Source organism: Motacilla alba, chromosome 14, assembly GCF_015832195.1.
Source record: "Motacilla alba alba isolate MOTALB_02 chromosome 14, Motacilla_alba_V1.0_pri, whole genome shotgun sequence".
Lineage (NCBI taxonomy): Eukaryota > Metazoa > Chordata > Aves > Passeriformes > Motacillidae > Motacilla > Motacilla alba.
Window position 1 is genome coordinate 5,917,697 of NC_052029.1, and position 22,133 is coordinate 5,939,829.

The 22,133-nt window shown below is 39.3% G+C and overlaps 1 protein-coding gene across 5 annotated transcripts in view; it reads right to left on the bottom strand.

Moving 5' to 3' along the window:
* Positions 1-9,294: 9,294 nt before the first annotated feature.
* GRIN2A (glutamate ionotropic receptor NMDA type subunit 2A) overlaps positions 9,295-22,133 on the bottom strand; it is a 163,163-nt gene continuing 150,324 nt past the window's right edge. For 3 of the 5 annotated variants that reach the window (XM_038150719.1, XM_038150723.1, XM_038150722.1), the window contains one exon: positions 9,295-21,577. In XM_038150719.1, coding sequence (XP_038006647.1) covers positions 19,787-21,577 — 1,791 coding nt within the window. In that variant the 3' untranslated portion in view covers positions 9,295-19,786. The remainder of the gene's footprint in view (positions 21,578-22,133) is intronic. The other 2 variants (XM_038150721.1, XM_038150720.1) reach the window with 2 other exon arrangements.

Consider the following 22,133-nt stretch of genomic DNA (forward strand, 5'->3'; position numbering starts at 1 on the left):
TTATTTAGTTTTGTTTCCATTGTGAAGCCCTCTATCATCATACCCAGTTCTCTGGTGGCCTGCACAAGGGTTTGTGCCAGAGGAGCAGGAGCTGAACTTCCCTGGATCAGAAAGGAGCCTCATCCTGCTGCTGCTCTTCTTTAGGGTCACCCAACCCCCAGACTCCGAGGACACTGTCTACCCTACTTTCTCTACTCTCTCTGAATTCTGTCCTCCCAATTTCATCCATCTTCTGTTTTGGGCACAATAACCTACTGCAGCAGGGAGTATGTGACTCCTTCCCTTTCAGGAGAGTTCATCCCCCTCTTTCCATGCACTCAGGCCAGCCCCCCCAGGCAGGCCCTGGGAGTTCTTACCATGGCCAACTGGACAACTCCAAAATGTGTCTGGAGTCCCAGCACTTTCTGAAAGGTTTTAATTGGGAAGGCCTGGCCAGGGGGCAAATGTTGGAAAGAAGGATCTTAAATGAATGTTTGGGTTTAGCAGGAACTTCTATCAACCTGCATTTTGGTGGATGGGTTTATGTTATCTAACATAACTGAGCAGATGGCTTTCAGGAGGAGAAATCCATCAAATCTACCTGGTGATATGTGGGGAGCACAGATGAATGAGAGGGAGAAATATTGTTTATAAAAGCAAAACAAGGAGTGTGTAATACCAGAGAACAGAGGAATGCATTTCCAGAATAGGGTGTTAATGCAGAGTTGTTATGAAAAATGATTAAAAGCTGGTAGAAAAGACAGGTTGCACAAAATTGATGTTATCAGGTTCAATTTAATTTTAATCCTTCAAGATAGTGAATCAGAGTTATTATAACAGACACTCAATAGTCTCAGTAGTTTTTCCTGCCTGAATGTTTATTATTAAGCTTTTCAGATTAAGGCAAGAATAGTGAGCAGCTGATGTTAAAGTACAAGGTTATGAGCACATTTGTTATAGGTTATAAAAACTGCATTTGCCAAGCTTCAAGTTGCCACATTTCAAGGGAAGGAAATTAGAGAGTGGAAATCCATTTGCATCTGCACTTTATTCCAAAAGAAGTCATGTGGGAAAATACAAGGATTTTAAAATGTCTGGTACATGGTACACTCAACAGATAAGACATCCACACTGGGTAAAGGCTGGCACAGGAGCGAGAGGAGTCGGCAGCATCCTCGGTGCCTGCCTGTGCAATACAAACACTTCTGCTCCTTCTGACACTGCACACACCAGCTGAACATGAATCTGACAAGGACTTTCAAACCCACCACTTACTACTTACCCTGGCACAGTCTGAACTGAAAGTTCTTGTTCCCCGTGCAACCTGTCCTTTTTTTTGTTTTTTTTTTTTGTTTTTTTTTTTTTTTTACCAAGACCTGAATTTAGTGTTAGAAGAAAGAATGTAGTTCATTGTTCACAGCTCAACGGATGTATTTCTGCACCAGCACCTGCGTAGACAGTTTCTCTCATAGGTAGAAAGGACACAACATCAAGGATGGCTGAACAGAAACCAGTTCTTCTGACACTCAACTGCAACTAGGACAACCTGCTGCCACCAGGACAGTCACAGGAGAAGGATGTGTCCCCTTCAGGGACTGAAATTCAGTGTCAGGTCATCTGTGCACGAATCCTGCACTCCCACCCGCCACTTCTCACCAGGTCTGCATTTCATTTGTTCTTGTTGGAGGTTTAATACAACAGAAAAATCTATTTGAAAATGGGTGCAAACGTAGAGGGCTATCACATACCTGAAGACAACTCTGACAGAGTCCAGCACATACACACAGCTCCTAAAAACATTTATCTTCTGTCTCTGTCTGTCAGAATATGCCACAGTGCTTATTTCTTGGAAGAGGGAATGTATCATAGGAGAAAAGGTACTGGAAAAATTAAAAAAAAATTAAAAGGAAAAAATTATTGAAAGAAAAAAATAAGTCTAATTAATTATAAATCTTGTTCCTTAAAAAAATCCCAAAACACCACATTCAATTTCATTAAGAGCTAATGTTCTTGCTGACTATGAAATTTGATACATATCTTTTTCTTCCCCTCTGTACCTCTGAGTATACCAGGGTGCCATATGTTGAACAACTTATTCAGGACTCATTGTGTTTTACTTGAAATTCTCTTTCACAGAACTGGAAAGGCTGAAAAGAGGTTCCAAAATTAGTTGGGCTCCACTATGCCAGCTTCATTAATGTAATAAAGCTTCAAAGCAGAGAATTTATTCCATCTGTAGCAATTAAAATGTAAATAAATACAAGAAGTAAAATAAATCAACCAAATATTCGGGGGCATTATATCACTTTTGGGAAGTGTAACACTTACACTAGCACTTCAGGGAATGGAAAACTGGCTCACTCACACTCAGGAGATTCATTTGAATCAGAGGGCAGCACTGTTGAATTCAATGGCACAGAGCAAGACAGGACTGCACCTCCCAGTGCTCAGGCCCTAAATCAAAACTGCTGTCCTGAATATTCTGCTGCATCGCTTATTCAAAATTTAAACATTTTATTCAGCAGTTGGCAGCATTTATCAATATAAGAAGGGATTTCTTCTGCTTGTTATATGGGCTGAGTACTATTTTCCTTATTTAATGGAGAAATTTGAGTGGGCATTGCTACATTTTATGCAGCTGCCATGTGGCTGTTCCATCCCATCCCCAGCACAGTCACTCCCTCACTCCCTCCCTTTCTGCACTGGCAGACAAGGCTCAATTGCAAACCCAGCTTCTTACTCACAGTTTCAGGTCTCCTGAAGCAGAGTTTCTGCTGGGCATTTTTTTTTTCCTTTGAAGCAGCCATTTGATATTTTATTTTCTGCCAGTGGATGGACATTTGTGCCAATACACCGAGTTACCCAGAGACTCTGTCCCTCCTGTCCCTCCCTCTCAGCTGCCAGTTTAACAAAGGGCTCTATGGACAGATGTGGGGGGGTGTGGGCACTGACTGTGCAGGGAAGGCAATTAAAAGACATCACAATATTAAAATAGGACTGTCACCATCTTATATCCACAAAGAGATCTTTAGTTTGATTGGTGGACCATTAAAATGCAGGCCCTTAATGAAGATGCAACTCTAGTGCAAAGATCATTTTTGGAATATGAATTAACTCTTCTGATTAAATCTCCAAAACCATTATTACATGACTTCTCTTTTTATAACCTATCTCATTAAAAAAATATTTTGACCACTCTTGTAATAGTTCAAATTCTTTCATTAAGTCCTCTTTTTCTAACATTTTTCTCATGTTGAAGTTCTTGAGGGGAAACAAAGCTGCTTTCTCCAGAAGGCTTTTCCTTTGTGCCCCTTGTAAGGAGGACAGAACAATAACATTCAGGACAGCTGCTCTGCGCTGTACACAACCAACCAGCCAGCAAAAACAGTGAAAAATGAAGCCAAAAAAGGAAACACTTTCATATTCATGACTCCCTGAGGGCACTTCAGTGAGTTCACAGGGGTCATACGAACAGCAAATGTCACAAGTGTGTCCACTGAAAATATCATGTGGAAAAGTCTTTAAAAACATGATCTAACAACATAACTTATAGAAGGTTAAAAGAAAAAGAAGTTTCTGTGTAAGCTCAGGACAAAGCATCCCACAAAGGTCAAAAAACCCAGCATTTTCCTTGAGTTGATATTAATTTCATGTCCACAGCTTTAAAAGCAGTACTTTGTGTGCTTATACTGCAAATGTGTCTCCACAGTATGGAGAGCAACATGGTGTCAGTCCTGTCAAGGATTTATAGTTTGCCTTGCAGGTAATTGTGGAATAGGACTATTTTGGAGGCTTACCTTCATTGTTATACTTCATCCTAAATGTTGGTGGCTCAGTGACACTCTCTGCTTACACCTCCCCGCACTTTAGGCTTCTGCTGTCAAAGGGACAGATGTGGTGAAGTCATGCCAATAGACTGCAGGTTAGGAGAAAAATGAAGAATGAAGCAGGACTTCCACAGAATCCCATTCCAAACAGGCCCAAGATTTTCCATCTTCTCCAGGACATGGCAATCACACAACACAGGCTGTCCCTGGGCACAGGGCGCTACCAGGGGCTCTTTGACACACACTGGCAGGGCTTCTCTGGCCTTAATGACCAATGAGTCATCCATCACCCTAGAAATTATTCATATTATTGCTGCTAAAATCAGCAAATAAGGGTCTGTGATCAGTGTATTGCAGTCATGCCAGAGAGTATTTGAGGGACTGTTTGTTTAAACCATGCACGCGCATGCACAAGTGTGCACACGCAAACACACGGCACTGAAACAATGGCAGCCCTGACTTGGTAACAGCCCCATGCCCACTCTGCTCAAGCCCTGCAGTGCCTGCTGAAGACTAAGAATCCAGAACCAATTTTCCCTGGGCTACACCAGCACGATGAAGCCAGTGGGAACACTTTGCAATTAGAAGGATGGTAATTGGTCTTTGTGCACATCAGCGCAGCTGTTCGTGCACGGGCTGCCGAGCCACAGCCACTGCTGGCACATGGGCTAAGAGTTTGCAGTTCACTGCAGTTCATTTGTACTTAATTCCTCTTGGGCTGCCTATGTGTAAATAACTACCTCTCAACTTTCCATCTAAAATCATGGGCTTTTGTTGTTCCAGCATTGAGGCTTTACAGTTATAGAATTATAAAATTATTATGGTTGGAAAAATCATCCAAGATCATCAAGTCCAGCTGTAAAACCAATGTGAAGCTGTAGCCCACAGATAGTAAGAGAGTACAAGCATCATGCTGCAGATAACCTCACATCCTACTTTCCCCCCCAGCCTCAGGAAGAAGAAAGGATTCCAGAGAAATAGGCAGAACCAGCTGGGGAATACACAGATGTGAGCAAAGAGTTGGCAACTTTCCTTCTTATACACACGAATGTACCCACCCACTGCTCTGAGAAATATGTAAAACACCATGATTAAATAGGACTGTTTTCACCATTGCCTCAATTTCTCTCTATAAAACTGCTTCTGCTACCTGCATCCAGCTCCCCAAAGAAATAAATTTGTTATTTATTTAGATTACAGTGTGAAAGAATTGAAGACACATGCCATTTTCTCAAGGTATCAATAATTAATACCTTTCTTGATCTAAACCATCTAAACTGTGGGTTTCTCATTCTCTGACTTCAAAGCATTTCATGGTCTAACCCAGTACATCACATTACATAATCGACCTTTTTTTAATGCTAAACATTATTTCAGAAAGTCCTCAGCACACAGGATGCAATTCCAGAACATGTAGGCATTGAGGCCACAGAGGTATGTAAATCTGTCCAGCATCCCTTACAACACATAACTCGTACCCTAGCCCTGGTCTGTAAATGTTCTGGCATTTCTTTGCTATTTCAAGCTCAACAAATTTGAAGGATGTCTGAAATGGCCTGTCAGGCTCAAATATTTAGGGAAAAAAAGTATGTTGGTGTTTGGAAACGGCATAAAAATAAATACATGCAAGGAGAAATAGTTCAACCGATCAAAATGTTTTGAGTGCAAAACCAACATCTGAAAAAGAAGGTTATGGATGCCATTATGCTCTGAATACTAAAATAATCTCATTGCTGAGTGGCAGTTGAGAAATAAACAAAATGTTAGTTTTTATAAAGACAAGAATAGAAAAGAACAAGGAGATTACAATGCTTGTACCACCCAGAAATGTGCTGACCATGCAGGTCTGGCTCAAGGTGCAGCTCACACTTCCACAATCTAACAGGGACAGAAATAGAGAAAACTGCTAGGAGTAGATGGAAGGAATGGGAAATAAGAAGGAAGGTGATAAGATCACAGCTGTTTCGTTCAGAGAAGTACAAATATAATGAAGGTCACATTGGCTGCTCCCGTTTGCTGAGATAATAGTGCATCCATGGAAAATAACTTTAAAGGTGAGGAAAAGAGAACCTGAATATCATTTCAGCATTTCAACTTAAAGTAAAAATCTAAATGGACTAACAATTTGAGATTTGATGTTTCAATAAAAATAAATTATTTTCTTGGTTGGTTAAGAGCTATTGCTAGAAGTTCTTACTGGCGAGAGGCATATTCAAAGAGATTTGCACAATTTTTTTGCAGGATACTTTGAGTTGTCTAGTCCTATTTGAAAGTTTCCCCCATAGCAAAAACCCTCAGCATCATCCCCACCCCTATTTTTAAACATAAGCTCTTCACACACATTTACGTATAAAATAAAAAGGGTAACAGGAATTAACATGCTCTGCAGCTTTCCAAGCCCGTATTGGGAAACACTCACTGTGGCCAAATCAATGCAACAGCAGTTTTGTTCTTAGAGGAAAATCAGCTATTCTTGTCATCCTCACTCCTACTACTTTTATCTTCTCCAAGGTATACAAATGGTTCTTCTTTTGTAACTGCAGAGAAGTGACTTAAAGGCATTTAAGCTACCAGGAGAATTATGCAATTTGCCACATTTCTCTTGCTGGGAAAGAGGAGGGTAAAATCAGCATTGTGCTATTGTGATAACATTGAAGAACCTCTTTCTTTCTTAAGTTGGCAAACTTCTTAACTGATAAAACGACACCATCTCAGGAACTGGGAGTAAAACTTGGCCAAGGTCTCTGCTTTTCCTTAAGCACAGAGAAATGTCTGTTGTGGTTCCTACTCAATTTGCTTTTCCCCGTGCAGGATGGAAGGAGACAGCTGCTCACATCCAAGCCTCTGAAGTGCCAAACAGCTTCAGTCCCCAAAGTAATTAGCGGAACTGCTCAATTCTATAATGAGAGGGCCTGAGAGTTTCAAACCTGGTTAATATTGTATTTTGTGTCTCTGGAGTTTTGCGTTCAGATTTTTGCTTTTTGTATCTTTCATAGCTCTTTACATACAGTGTAAATGTTCTGCATTCTTGGACTATGAAAGGGTTCAATGATCTCTTAAGGTGGGTCACATCTAACTAGCAGGCTGAGGTCTATTCTAAAAACACCATGTGTTTTTGCAGTGCCAGTAGATTTTTAAGGATTATTGCTATTAAATTACACCTGGAGCTGCATGGAGACCCCTGGAAAATGTCTTTGACATTGTAGTAACCTTGTCTAAACAATGCTAATCACTATTATATTCTGTATTGGCATCCCCTATTGCCTACTGCAAAGATGAGAAACCTCAGTGCATTAAATCATTACTGCCATAGTTTAGGAACAGTCGTTGGCTACATTATAAACACACATTATTTTAAAAATATTTAAGCATGTTGATTTGAATAGAATGCAGTCAGTATCTGCAATGATCATCCTGTGTAAGCTAACTAGTGGCAAACAAATAAATATTCAGTAAACTGCACACACACACACACAACTCCATCCTCCCACCCACCTGAAAACTTCTTTGGAAACATCTAGAGACAAAAAAAAGAAATCAGTGCAGAGACTCTTGTTCAGCTTGTGAAACTTCCCTTCTCCAGTGGAAAACAGGACCAGACTGCTGCACATGGGGAGGCGCCTGCTGAAGTGGGAGAAGCACAGGGTGACAGAGAATCATAGGATAGATCAATAATGCAATTTGTGGAAGCCGTGGTTTGGTTTTTGTACTGCAACAAATCTGCAAGGGGAAGCTAATGCTGTTTGTAAACTGCTGGAAGAAGCAGAGAAACAAGCAGCTAGAATGATCAGTGGAAAAACTCCCTGCAAGAAGGTTGGATTGTGTTTCTGTATATAGACATGAGCAGACTTCAGCAGTTGGCCTTAGAACAGCTGTTTTTGACTCCAAATTACAGGGAAAAACTTGTGTTGGTACCGGGTGCATTGCTCAGTTAGCTGGGAATGCTGCTGGCACTGCCATGCACAATATGTCATACTTAAAAAGCTTCCACTTCCCAGTCACCACTTAAATTTTATTTTTTTTAGCAAGCAAAGTCTTAGAAGACTAGTAGTTGCCATAGACACATCAGTAAAGACTCAAAAGAACGATCTGGGGGAATGTGACTGTCTTTGAACCAGATCCCAAAGGGAATCAAAGCTGAGGCTGAGCTGACTCAGAGACACACAGAGAGAATCAGCTCTGCTGGCAGGTAGAGCTGGGAGGAGCAGCCCTGATGCCAACACCAGCCTGGATACAAACACCATTATCACACAAAAACAAAGATTCAAACTCAGATAATGATTCACAATGATTCAGTAACTGGGGCACATCTCATGTTGTTTCATGAAATGGGGATGTTTAGATACAAATAGGGCAGGGTCCCTTTGAAAGAATCTTCTAGCAGAAGACCATAAGCCCAGCAGGTTTTTCCTCATAAAAACCAAATTAAGGACAGAAGTCCAAATTTATATCTCTCATATTATCTATTCAGTCATGTCCATCTTGGGAACAAATAGATTGTTCTGCTGTGAGATATCCATGAGCCAACCTTTCACCCCCAGCATTACATTTACATTCAACACAAAGCCCCTTTATCAAAAGGGTACTTTGGGTTTTTGTAATGACTTTCCTCCCATTGCCTCAAAGAACATTATTCTAATTGCCAAAGGTTTGTTTCTGCCCATTCTGTGGATTCAAAGATTTTAATTAGCTGATGAGTCATCATGGAAAATGGGGTCCTACGGAACCACTTCAGAGCACAGTGTGAACCTCACTTCTTTAGCTCCCGTGGCCAGGCAAATAGTCAAACCTAAGAACTAATTTTAAATGCTCCACTAAAACCTCTGTTTTGATTTATAATTTGATTAACCAAAACATTAGACAAGTTTGTGGGTACCAAGAGTCAGAGCAGATGTGAGACATCACTGCTGTTTTTTCATCCCCTGCTTTGCTCTCCTCCATCCTCACCTGGCTGAGCTCCAGAGCTCCAGCTCTTCTCAGGGGTGGCAACATTCCTGGCAGGACACCTCCTTCTCAGGCTGGATGCTGCCTCCACAAGGGCCCAAAGAGCCTGTGCCTTTCTGTAGCCAAGATCACCTCCTCTTGCAGGCCCACTGTGCCTCATGCCTCCGATGCCTCTCAGAATTTAGGAGGATGGTGCCCCAGGGACTGTCCTTCACTGAGCTCCTCCTGCTCCCTCTGCTGAGGGACCACCTCTCAAAGCATCATTCTCACAACAAAGAAATTTTCCGTAAGTTAATTGTCTTGATCCTCTTTGTGAATTGAATTAAATTAAATTGGGATCACCAAGCACATACTGTCAGCTTTAGCTTCAGGCATCTTCACCTTTAGATAATTTCTAACAGCAAAGGATGTCTCAAAACATGTGGCTGTTAACACCCTTCAAATCACGTCAATGGCTAAGGAAAAAACAAATGTAAACCTTCTTCCTGGTGATGCCTCATCTTGTCCCATTTAACAAGGAAGACAGACAAGAAAGATAACATTGTTCCTTTTCATATTAATTGGCAGAAATTATCTTTATTAGAAAAATGAATTTTTCATATATTTACAATTTTTACATCATGTTATACTTGGCACATGTGTTCTTCCAAATAATTATATACATTTCAGTACACACAGACATTCAAGTCCCCCATTCCCTTAATGTTTTTCTACATATTTAACAAAAAAAAAATGAACACAATACAATTTGTCAGACAACCATAATAATTATATATTTCTCTATCATAAAAAGTTTGAAGCAAACTTTTTTTTTTTTAAGATATGTTTCAAAATATTTATACAGTATTAGCACTCAGTCATGCACTGGGTTAGAATATGGTCAGGGTGAACTGCAGTGAGACAGGATGTGAACACAGGAGAGAGGAGTGTGACTCCCAGTTCCCCCCCTGCTCTGGGGCAGCTCCAGCCTCCCCCAGATCTCAGAGGAAGGGGCAGAGGCTGCAGGGGGAGCTGGGTGTTCACGTGTCTGTGCCACACAGCAGCTGAAACTGTGTGTGCTCAAATTCATTCCACCTTGCTAAACCTAGCTAAAAAAACAGGCAGTAATTGGAATGTCAAAATTAGATTTTAAATCTTCTCTTTCCCCCAAACCCTTTCTTTTGAAGAATCCATTAAATTGTGAATTTTCTAATGAAATTCTGGATTCTCTAAAAAAATAATTATTTTATGGTTGATTCCACTTCACCAATATTCTTTTATTTCTACTCTAACATCCTGATTTGTTTCCCCAGGTGTTAAGAGCTCTTCAAATCTCTACTATTCTTTGCTAGTAACTGGAAATTTGACTTAGCCTTTGGTTTAATGTATGACACTTTTGAGACTCACAGCAAATTGTACTAGTAAATAACAGAAGTGACAGGATTTTTAGTTTACTGTGTATGGAATTGAATAGTTCCAAGATTCTGGTAGAATTTTATTTTTGGCATGCAAATTTCTCCTAGTGCAATGTAGGATAGTGCTCCATGTAACTGATACAAACTATTGCACCTGGAGTTCTTTTCTTCCATCAAAAAAAAAAAAGAATATTCTTCCAACTGTACCAGTAACTAATTTTCTTTGTTAAAAAAATCCTAAGTTAATATAGTGAATTCTCTTTTTCTCACTTGCATTTCATTTTTCATATTTCAACTGCAAATAACTTCTAATCAAACTCAAAAAAAATACATTACTTGAAACTGGTAATTAATTATTATAGAATCTTTGTCACAACTCTGGATTTCTGTCTTGCCCCTCATTTCCCCCAAAAAACTTTATACATATACATATTTATATATAGCTTATATATATACACATGTATATGTACAATAACTGTTCGAGACAACACATTAAATTTACATTATTCAAGTAAACAGGTAAAAATGGTTTTCAAAGTGTAATTTGAGATTTTTAAAATATTTCTGGTGGGTTTTGTTTAGCAGCACAGAAATATTAGTGTTTCATCTAAGCCCACAAATATCCTTAAAGATGAAAGGAAGCACAAAAATGCCCTCAAGGTTTAGTGTGAATTTGAATCTGATGAGTTAAAATCAACATTATTCACTCACAGGTTAAGTGCTTGTGAGACCCTGACATGTATGGATGCAAATTTTGCATAAAATGCAGTGATGGGTTAAGAATCAGGTGGGAGTTTGCCTAAGATATTAATGAATTCTGTTTGTGCCTCCTGGTTTTAGCAGGGAAGGCACGAGATCCGCTGTGCATGTGGGTGTGAGTGTGAAGACAGAGGGATCAGGCTGTTCATTATTGGTGCAAAATGGATGTTCTGAAATGAGCAAGACTATTCCAAAGTATGATACCTGATATCAAGTATAAAGTGCTAACAGCTCTTACTGGAATTGCACTGGTTTCCTTCCTAGCTGCACACAATTCACCATGATGAAATTTCCAAACCTTTGCAATATGAGGTTTTAAAGCATGGGGATTTTTAAAATCTGAGCGTGAGCTGCACTCAGGATCTGCCCTCCCATCACTCCCTCAAACACCCCTATTTAAGTCAAGAGGTGTTTTGTTCACATTTGGAATCCAAACCTAGACCAGGTAATAATAGGCTAAGCAAAAACTTTCTTGAAACCCAGTTCTGCTGCAAAACATACTTGCAATGAACAGTAAATAAAATCTGACCCTACAGAATTTATTGTTTCTTGGTTAAGGTGGAAAAGTTGGCAATTATACAACTTTCTCTTTCAAAAACAGCACAGTAATTATTTCCAACAAATGATTCCAAGGTATTTTTTAAGTTTTAGTTAGAGCAGTATAAATTTAGAAAAGAAGCCATTTCCACACTTATCCTTCGGTGGAAATCTCCACATCACCAGTACTAGCAAGCACAAAAGCCTGTGCATGGAGAGATGTGATTGTGCCTTACTCACCACTGCTAAATCCTGCCTGGCATGCAAAACCCATTTTGAGCCTGCCCAGTCTGCATGGGAGAACACACTGGTGCACATAGCAGCTCCTCTTCCCTGGGGATTTTGTTCTGAAGGATCCTCCCTCAGCTGCCTTAAGTAACAGATGACCAGGTGTGGATCACATGAGCTAACACCGAGTTTAAGGCCACACTGAGTTTAAGGTCAGTCATCAGGCCAATAGAGCCTCTCTGGCCAAGATTTTTAAACCAGCATGAAAAGCCATCCTTTTCCTATGGCTTGGTCATTACAGCAAGCATCAGTTTGGACAGCAACTCTCTGAATGTGTCTCATGTGTCCTAGCACAGAGCAATCCTGACCCAAACCAGTCCTTTAGCCCCTTCTGTACCCAGTATCAAACACTGCAATAACAGCTGCTAGAGAATTTCTACATGTGGGAGGTTTGGAAAGGAGAAAACCACTTAAAATAAAGCACTTCTGAAATGTGTCCCACAGCTCTGGGAGATTACTCACGCATGACTGGGTTGGAAGGTGTATGCACGCACGCCTGTGTATACTGTATATATATTTAGGTTAACAAGTTTAAACTATTAATAAACAGCATCTTATGGTATTTGGTAATTAAAATATCAGGCTTGTGTCATTCAAAATAGTGCAACCTACATAGCAATATACAGGAAAATTACACATATTGTTCCTATTACCATTAATATGCTTGTGCATATCAAGATAACAGGATACCCTTTTCCATAGGATTAACCATTTGCATATTTAATTGTATTCTTTGGCCCATTTTCCTGTGAAACCTCCTATGAAAACATAAAGACTTTGGCTTTAAAAGAAAAAGGAAACTCCTGCTTTCTCAGTTACTTTCAGAAACTTAAGTAGAATTCAAATTACTTCAGTTAAAAATTATCATCTCCTCCAGGAACTGCAGACCCCTGTCACAGACCATCCCCCAACCAATGTGGCTAACTGTGAACCTCCAATTTCTTTTTATTTTCACTTTTGAAGATCATTTACACTTGTATTGTTGCACAGCACATCCTCCAAAACTGTTCTGGACTCCTCTAATCTCATCCCAGCTGGGAACAAGGAAGGTCCCTGTCCCCAGGAGCGCAGAAAGGCAGAGCAGCCTCACCAGGGCCTTCGACTGCATCACTACGAGTCCAAGTTCAGGGTTTGCAATGTGAGACAGAAGCCAAAATACATTCCCAAAAAGGTTTTTTGCATTAAACACCATTATTCAACAGGCTCAGGAAAAAAAGATATCAGACAAAAGAATGCTGTAATAATGAAGTAACACAAAGCTCTTCAAAGCGGTTATTCTTATGTACTGCAATGCACAAAACAAATTTTAAAATGTAATCTCATAATGCATTTGCTGAGAAAAACATATCATTTCTTCTAATAGTACCAGAAGTGCAAAACAAGACATTCTCCATTAAAATTTCATGTCACTGTAAATATTACCATTTTCCCACATTAAAGCTTAGTACCATTTCTGAGAAGTGAGGAAACTTTCAATTCCCAAAAGCAAAGTATCATCTCACTTGGAACTTTACAGTGCACTGAATAAGTATCACAATATTTATTGGTATTTATTTTCACAGTTTTCTAACGTGCACAGAAATATAGTTTTTGAAATATATTAGTGAAAACAAATACTAATACAAAAGGGAAAGGACAAAACATCTAGTAGTATAACTGCTTATCACCACTACTTTTTAAGAGTTGGAGAGTCAAACCCATCTCTCTTTTAAATATGTAATACTATATTTAGTGTGGTTATCTATTAATAAAGGTATTGCATGACAATGTTACAGCATGGCTATATTCTCTACTAATTTAGCCTTGTTTCCAATACAGGTAAAGAATTAAGCAAAAGGAGTAAAAATTGTCATTTAAGCGCAAAACAACAAAACCTGGTAAATAGTGAGGTAACTTATTTTTACTTATATTATCTCTCGTTCTTAAATTATAGATATGACAAAATCATCACAAAATCAGCAGTGGATTCTTACAGCTGTTAGAATGGCAGAAATTTAAAAAGAAAACAGTTTCAACCATGGTGGTTACATTCTGCAGCATGGAACAAAAAAAGCTCATGATCCCACGAGGAGAACCAAGTGCATTTTCACTGCATTGCAGGGTGATGCACACCTGTATTCCTGGCTTCCAAAGTCACAGGACTTTGGAAGAGCACATATTTTTAGAGCGCATACTCTGTACACAGGTCAAGAGAAGCAGGGGGAAAAAAAAAGTTAAAGCTTGAGGGAGGGAAATAAATGAAGAGCTTATTTACAGAGAGTGCAGGAACCCTCCCCAGCAGAGCAGGGAGAAGCAGGGCAGGATTGCAGCTCCCCTTGAGTCGGGCCAAGACATCGGAGAGCACAAGCAGCCACCTCCCCTCTGACAGACACCGCTGCGACACGGGAATGGGGCGAGCGTGGGAGCAGCTCCACAAGGACAGCTGAGGAACTCGACAGGAGCTTCACACCATGTACACTATGGGCACATCAGACAGAGACTCTGCATGACCAGAAACATGTAAGAGACAGCACGGTCGTGAGGCTACTCCCATTTAACCACAGCTTCACATGTGACTCCAGCCAGAGCACGTCGAGCCTTTCTTCCATCACACCACGTTCCTGTCTGTACTTACATCCACATCACAAAGAAATACACAGCTGTGATTAAACTGAGCTCCCTCAAATGCTGACATGTGGCCAGTACATTTAAATAAGACAGTACAGGTGAGTTTGGGCAGGGAAATGGCTCGTATCATAAGTCAGACTTTGAAAGGCCTTTATGTTCTTTCAGAAGTTCCTTCAGTACTGCTAAATTTGGAAGGCTCAGCTCTCTAAGTTTAGATTAACAAAACAAACAAAGCAAAACAAAACCATTTAAGTCTATCCCTGGAAAACTGTTTTTATGTTGCAAACCAGACTGCCCTACTCAGGAAAGGTATCTGCTTTAAAAGGACTTTTGAGCTAAGATAGGACCAGAGCTGGGAAAGTTCAGCAAGGGAATGTATGACACTCATCTTGAAAGAAGCACACAATGTGATGATTAACATTTGACACATTCTAGCCAAGGCACAGGATAGTTATTTTATATTAAGTAGGAGAGGATTTTTTTCATAAAAGTTCTGTTTTCACTAGGTTTTATATATCAAATATCTTAAATGCAGTGTAAAACAAAACAAAAAAAAATTGCCTCTTGAATTCTTCCTAAATCCAGGCAGATTCTCAGACCCTTAGATTTGTGACACAATTTCTGTTCTACGTTGATAAACCCAGCAAGGAGGGAACAGTACCAAAATCTTCCCCATCTCTAAGGTGCCTGTGCTACACTGCAGAAATATGAAAGCAGCAACTTATTACGCAAGGATTAGATTCTGACACTTTTCTCCCATACTGGGTTGTCACATAGCATAAAGCAAATTAGTATCCCAACTATGCAGGGGGTATTGCAAACCCCAACAAAAACCCCATTTGCATGAGCACAGGAACCTATAGCACCTCCAAGGCTGAACCTGGGACTCGCTGGCAGATTTTTGAGGCTGGGGATAAACAGACCATTGCTTTTCTAAGCCCACCTAACTGAGCTACCTGAGTTAGGAACCTATACTTTCCAAAAAGTCAACAGAAAGAGGTAATATATTCCAGGACATATCCCCCACATAACTGCTCCAGAGCCTTCAGTCCTCTGCACTTCCATCCACAGGAAGCTTGCTTTCTCTTGCTTTCTCTCTCTCTCTCCCTGCACTGATAACAGAGCTTAGCCTTCCAGCACAGGAACCCAAAGCTACTCACTCAGCCTCTAGCCTTTTCTTCCTTTAAAATTGTATAAAATTATTTGCTTCTATCAGGAAAAAAAAAAAAAAACAGAAAACAAAACAACCACACCTGATTTCTCTTGTGAGCCTTATTTCACCTCTTAAGTGTTCCTGAAAGACCATAAAGAGACATGTATTTATGAGATGCTGCCAAAACACAGTGAGCTGGCGGTGATTTCATTTCTGTTTGTCCACAGCACTCTTTTTCCTAACCAAGCTTCTTAGATAGCAGAGTAATGAATTCTGAGCAAAAGCTGCAAAAACATTAAATTAAATTTTCCAGAAATGCAAAATTTCTTAATTTTCCTTAATTTTATCTTATGTACTAAAATATCTTATTTCCATGCTTTTAAATTAGTGGGTGGCTACACTGTTCTAAGAAACACAAGCAGAACACAAAATCTATTTGAGAGAAAAAAGGAAAATTTACTGTGGTGAAAAGGGAAAGACAAAAACATGAAGAAATTCTACAATATCTTTAAAAGAGGGGAAAAAAGCAAGAGGCAGGTATGTCTACATAGCTGTTTTTACCTCCATGTACCTACTGCATTCCTCAGCAATTCAATATCCTGCCTCCACAAAAGGTGTCGTCCAGGAGCAGTGTAACACTACAGGACATGCTACCAAGAATGGCCCATATCATTTACAGCCTGATTCAGTTCCAGCTGGAGTCACAGGAAATCGTGGTGATAGGAATGACCAACAAACTGCTAGAGCTGTAATCAGGAAAATGTAACAAGTCACCAGCACCATCCAGAAAGGTACAGAAAGGATGGCCACTTATGCAGGAAGATTCTTTTCTCCTCTTCAAGTATAGCAGCAGCTAGAGTGAGAGAGAGGGAAATACAGAAAGTCTTGATCTCGGTTTAATTGAAAGTCAGTGCAAATATATCAACAAAGCTCAGGCAAAATTCAGAATTCCACGCGCTCTAGGCTGAGCCTCACAAGCTGTGGCTTGTGGCTCTGTTGAAGATTTTTCTTCAACTTCTCAGCTGCTTCTTCTTTACATGAGCACATCTGCAAGCACACCGGTTACTGCCCACAGCCCTGCCTCAGCTCTCCTTTCCCCTTTATCGACTCGGATTTATGCCAAGATCAAAACAACAAAAGCATGCAGACTCTTACTCCCTCTACTTTCAGTATCTGGTGGGGTTTTTTCCCTCTTTAAGGCAGCATCTTATATTTCCATGTGAACAACTGCTGTGCAACATTATCAAGTCTTCCCTTAGTCTCGTTATTTTGGTTTAGGGCAGGTGGTTGTATCGCATATTGCAGATATTAATAATAAATCTCTACAGTCACCAGAAATCCGCTCAAATCAGAAAAATCAAACACTGCAATATATTTTGTTGTAACTAATTTGCTTGTACATTTCACAGAAAGATAAATCCACCTGGGTTGAGGATGTTTACAACTGAATCTCAAGAGAGAAAATGTAAATGGGATTTTTTGTTTCCCACAGCTTCCCATACAGTACTCATATAAATATGGAATAATGTGTGCCTGGTTAGATAGAGATGATGATACAAAAGACTTGGAGCGATCAACAAATACTTGAGAGCTTAATGATGATGTGAAAGACAAGAGCCACCACTGAGTTTTATGATTTACTGGGTAAAATGCTCAGCAACTTCCATGGCAGGATTTGGCATGACATCAGCAAATATCATATCTGCTGAAACACATCAGATAGTTCAAAACACTTTGGATTTTAGTTAATATACTGTGATTTGGACTGGACATTAAAATTTGGCTGAAATACTTTTATTACAGTCATTACAACATTATGCCTTCAGTGCATTTGCCTTCCTGTAGACATAAGAGCAAAGCATACTTGTGTCTTTGGGAAAAGGTTTGGGTTCATGACAAGTAGTGTTCATCCCATAGACATCCTAACCCTGCTTAGCTCACACAACGCTTCCTAAGAAATCTGAGTCTCTCTAAGGGCAGGTAAGGAACTTCTGTTTTTTTAAAAACTCCCTCCAGGAGTTTTTATTTGAAAAAAAAAAAAAATTCTCTCTTCCTCTGAGGAATCAGAAAGCATCCCATGTGAATCAGGGCCAATAATTATGACCATATGTTGAATAAAGAATACCCAAAACACATTTTCACTCAAACAGCATAGAGATACCCATAGATATGCTTTCTGATCATACTTATAATAAAGTATACTGAGATTTTTGGAAGCTGGAAAGAGACTCGGAAGCCCAAATGTTATTACATTTCATTTCTTAAAAAAATATCATCCTTCACCATCACAGTGAAGGTACAAATACATTTGCAAATACCAAGAACTCATTCTGGACTTTGATAGCCAAAGTCAGTTTAAATCTGTTAAAAAAAAAAAAAAAAAAAGCTGTAAACAAAATTCAAGAAGCTTTATTTTGACTATCCCTACACATCATTTACATTATCTCCCATTTGCGACTCTGCTCTGCAGTATGCTGTTCTAAATTAAACACCTCGCATACTGCACCTCTGGCATGCAGATGCTTCAATTACAGCTGACAGGCACGATTCTGTTGAAAAGAGTTTCAGTTTAGAGAAAAGTTAGGATAATATTCACATTTTCCAATTCACAGTGCTAATGGTTTCCCTGCTCACTGCTCTTCAGTGAAATGGAGGGAATAATGCTTAAATAATCTAAATTTTGTCTACACAAAAATCCTAAAGCAATTCTCAGAGTAGCAGGAAAATGGGAGAGCACCACCTCTGGAACACTTTCAGTAGTTAAAAGGTTAAATGTATTAGTAATTATATTTACTTCTTTAGTTGAAATTAAATTTGCAGCTGTACACTCATCTCCTGAAAGGCTTCCTCTCCTCCCTTTCATGCTCCCGTATGGTTAAAATCTAGTGGGTTTTTTATTCCAGTGAGGGTAAGGAGGGGTGTGTAGCAGACGTTTTATTTGTGAAATAATCTGATTGACATCTATAGAAGGAAAAGTCATACAACAATGCATCCCTGTTATGTGAATACCTTTGTGTATCACTAAGTGATAATAAAGATACTGTTTCTTAGTTACGTGTGCATATATTCACTTTATACAACAGACTTGATTGGAGAGGTTAGAAAAATGGTCTGATGTTCAACAAATATGCACAATATTGTGGAAGGAAGAAGTCCTTCCAGAGGTGTTAATCCTTCTCTGTGTATGGAAATAAATGGTACCACGCTCCTCACTGACCACACTGAACTTATGGCTGTCGGTGTTTGATACTGTATTAACAGCTTTAGTACTATTAATATACAATTAATTAGTTGTCACTAATACACTATGAACAAAGAACTACAGTGGGTTGGTATTTGGTTTGGGGAGTGAAAGAATAAAAGAAATACTATACAGCCCTGAGTAATCACCAGTAAGGGGCAAATGCAAACTTACGTACACATTAGGCCTCAAGGTTACTAATAAAGTCCACAGCTCCATAGTAAGTGCCATATAGTGATATCTAAAAATATATACTCTGGATTAGGCAGCTGTGAAATTTCTGACACGATTACTGCAAACTTTTCAATGAACTTTGTAATGGTAAGTGCATGTGCAATATAAGAAAAGCATTTGTACATGAACATTAACCAATATCTGTGGGGCTTCCTTTTGGTACACAGCAGTTCACATGTTTGGGGTTACTGCCTTCCCATCTACTGTCTGTCAGTCTAGAAGGAACATCCTAATTTTGTGCTAACACACTGTATTTTATTTATTAAGGTCTTGGGGTTTGGGTTTTTTTTAAATTATTATTTGGTTTTGAAAATGATTATGAAGCTAAAATATATTTTTTGAAGTCTTATCTTCCTGTTCTCTTTTACTTTTGAATCTGTGCAAATGCATCCCTATTTCTTGTTGTCTGTGTCATACTACATGCATACCATATTGCTTATCCAGTACTAGAAAATCATTAAACATTTCTAAGGACAAAAGTACATTGAATGATACTTAGCAACATAAATTAGAATAACCGAAATAGTAAAATAATTAGGTACAAAACAGCATAGTTGCCAACATATATTGGGGCTATTTCAGTACAACTTGCCATTTATATATAAAGCACACATAAATGGCTGGATTTTATCCTTTTTAACAAGACATATTTTAAAAGGATAGATCAGAGCATACCAGTTTACCTATTCATGTACAAAAGTACATTGGGAAAGGGAGAGGTTTACGTATCATTTACCAGAGCAGGATACTGTTAAAGGAAAAATTCTCCCTCTAAGATGGTGGCAACTATTCCTTCCCTATAGATAAAGTGTTCATGGAAAATTTAAACATCTGATTCAATGCTAGGCCTTTTCTTATACACACGTGTATTGCTACAGGAGTTTAAAACCCTTGGAGTTGAGTAAAAGCTATTCCTATTTGCAACGTAAGGCAAAACATGCTCTGAAATGTACATGTCATTATGGATCCGACCATCCCTGGAAGAGTATGATGCTGTAGACTGTATGGATGACCTTAAATAATTATCATTTCTTCCTCTTGTTGGCAATGAATGTTTATAAAGATCAGCTGGACTTCGCCTAAGAGATAAATGCTGGTCATCACGATAGGAGTGCAGGAAGGGGTTATCATCCGAGTGAACAGCGTACAGGGACTTGCTCCGCTTACTGTCCTCCAGAGCATGAGTTAAAAGTGAGGCCTTGTTGCTCAACAGTTTGCTTGAGGGAACACTAAACATGCTTGCATATGGACTACTTTGAAGAAATTTCTCTCTTTCTTTCAAGCTTATACTACGAGAAGGTCTTCCAATATCAATTTCCCTGGACTTATCAGCGATATTATCAAAAGAGTGTTGCCTGCTAATCCTCAGTTTATTCTTTTTATGATATTGCAGAGCACTACTTTGTGACCAAGTACGCTCATATATTTCTTCAGGAAGTGATAAGTTCGTTGTATCCTGCAGCATCTGATCTTCCTCAATATCATAGAGGTTCCCCATCCGCAAGCATGCATCGCATTTATAGGGAGATCTGGTCGAGTAGTGCCCTGCGTAGGTGGGCATGTTGGAGAGACAGCTCCTGCAGTGGGTGGAATTCTGCCTGTACCTATCGTTCATGTCACCTAGGGAAGTATTTTTTTCTTTGAGAGTGTAGTGCTTTCCATAAAGTTTGTACTGGTCATTATTTGGAAGACTGTCTTCATTATGTGATGGAGTCCTGTTGGCCTTTTCGGCTTTCCTGTAGTTGTCGTTGTGATCTTGGTAAACATCAGGAAGCTCTACAGGTTCTGGAAGGACAATGTTTTCGATGTACTGAGGTGTGTCCAAGCGGAATCCTGGCTCCTTGTCAGCATCAATCGTGTAGATTTTATCCCGTGGAGAGCCCTGTTTGGTTTTCAGATATGTCAGTTCCACGTCACTACAGTCTTTTGGGTATTTTGATGCTACTGTCCTTTTTTTAAAATTGTCCTTGGTTTTGTGGTGCTTGTTGTTGTTTTCAGCTTCCATGTGGCAAGTAGCTCTGCTTGATGTCTCTGAGACATCTGAATGGACAATCTCTTCAGGAAGGTATCTTTGGCTTTTCAATGAAAGCTGCCTGTTTTCCTCAGACCCATTTTCTCTCTGGGAACCTTGGCCCTGACGTACAGAATCTTGGCGTAAAGATTCGACAGATTTCCTCCAAAGCTGCCTGGGTCGAGAGTTCACTTTTGCTTCTGTTGTTACTGCAACCTCTACTGTATTTGGATTGGATTCATTCAGTGTGAGAGGATGCTGCCCTTGGAAAACATAGTTGTTCAGATTGTCCTTGTGTCGATTGCCAGGAAGCGTCTGCAGTTCACTTATGTTGTCACCAAAAAAGTTGTCCTTTGTCTGAAAAGATCTGTTATCAGAAAATATCAAGTTTCCCTTATCCATGACCATGTCCATAATCAAAGAACCCCTCTGAATGAAATCAGCTGTTCTTTTGGGAGAGTCAATTCTTGGAGGGTTGATATTGGTCATGTTTTTTGCTGTTCGCAGCAGTTTTAACATGTTGGTTTGTGAATTGGTCAAAGAAAAGTCAGGAGACTTCTTCTTCTCTTCAATGTGTACTCCATGAATGCAACTGTAAATACCCTGTAATATGAGTAATATAAAACAAATTAAATCACAAGGTATAACTTTTTACAACTTCCATTTTAGTTTTAATTAGCAATAAAGAAAAATTAAACATTTCTTATCTCATTACTGGAAAGATTAAAAATACATCTCCAATTTTTTATCTTGTCCTGGCATTGAAATAGAGGAATATTTTCTGCTATATCTATTAGAACTACAAGGAGAAAAACTGCCAGTGTTTCACAAACCAGTCGTCTGTCTTGGCCTCCCCAGCTTATTCCACAATACCAGATTAGAAGGCACCCCAAAGGCTTCCCTAATCTTGTCACAAAATGAAACTAACCTTCAGTAATAGCTACTCTATTATTTTAAACCAGTGATTAAGTTTCCCCTCTAAACAAGCCTGTAGTGGGACTATTTTATTGGAGATTAAGGTATTCTTCACTTGTGCTGAAATAAGAAGGCATCATATTTTAGCTTTTCTGATCAGTGCATGTGAAAAAAATCCAGCTCTTTTTAAAGCTGCATCTGAGTTAATTTTGAGGAAAAGGCTGAAGCCCATTTTCTCACTTCG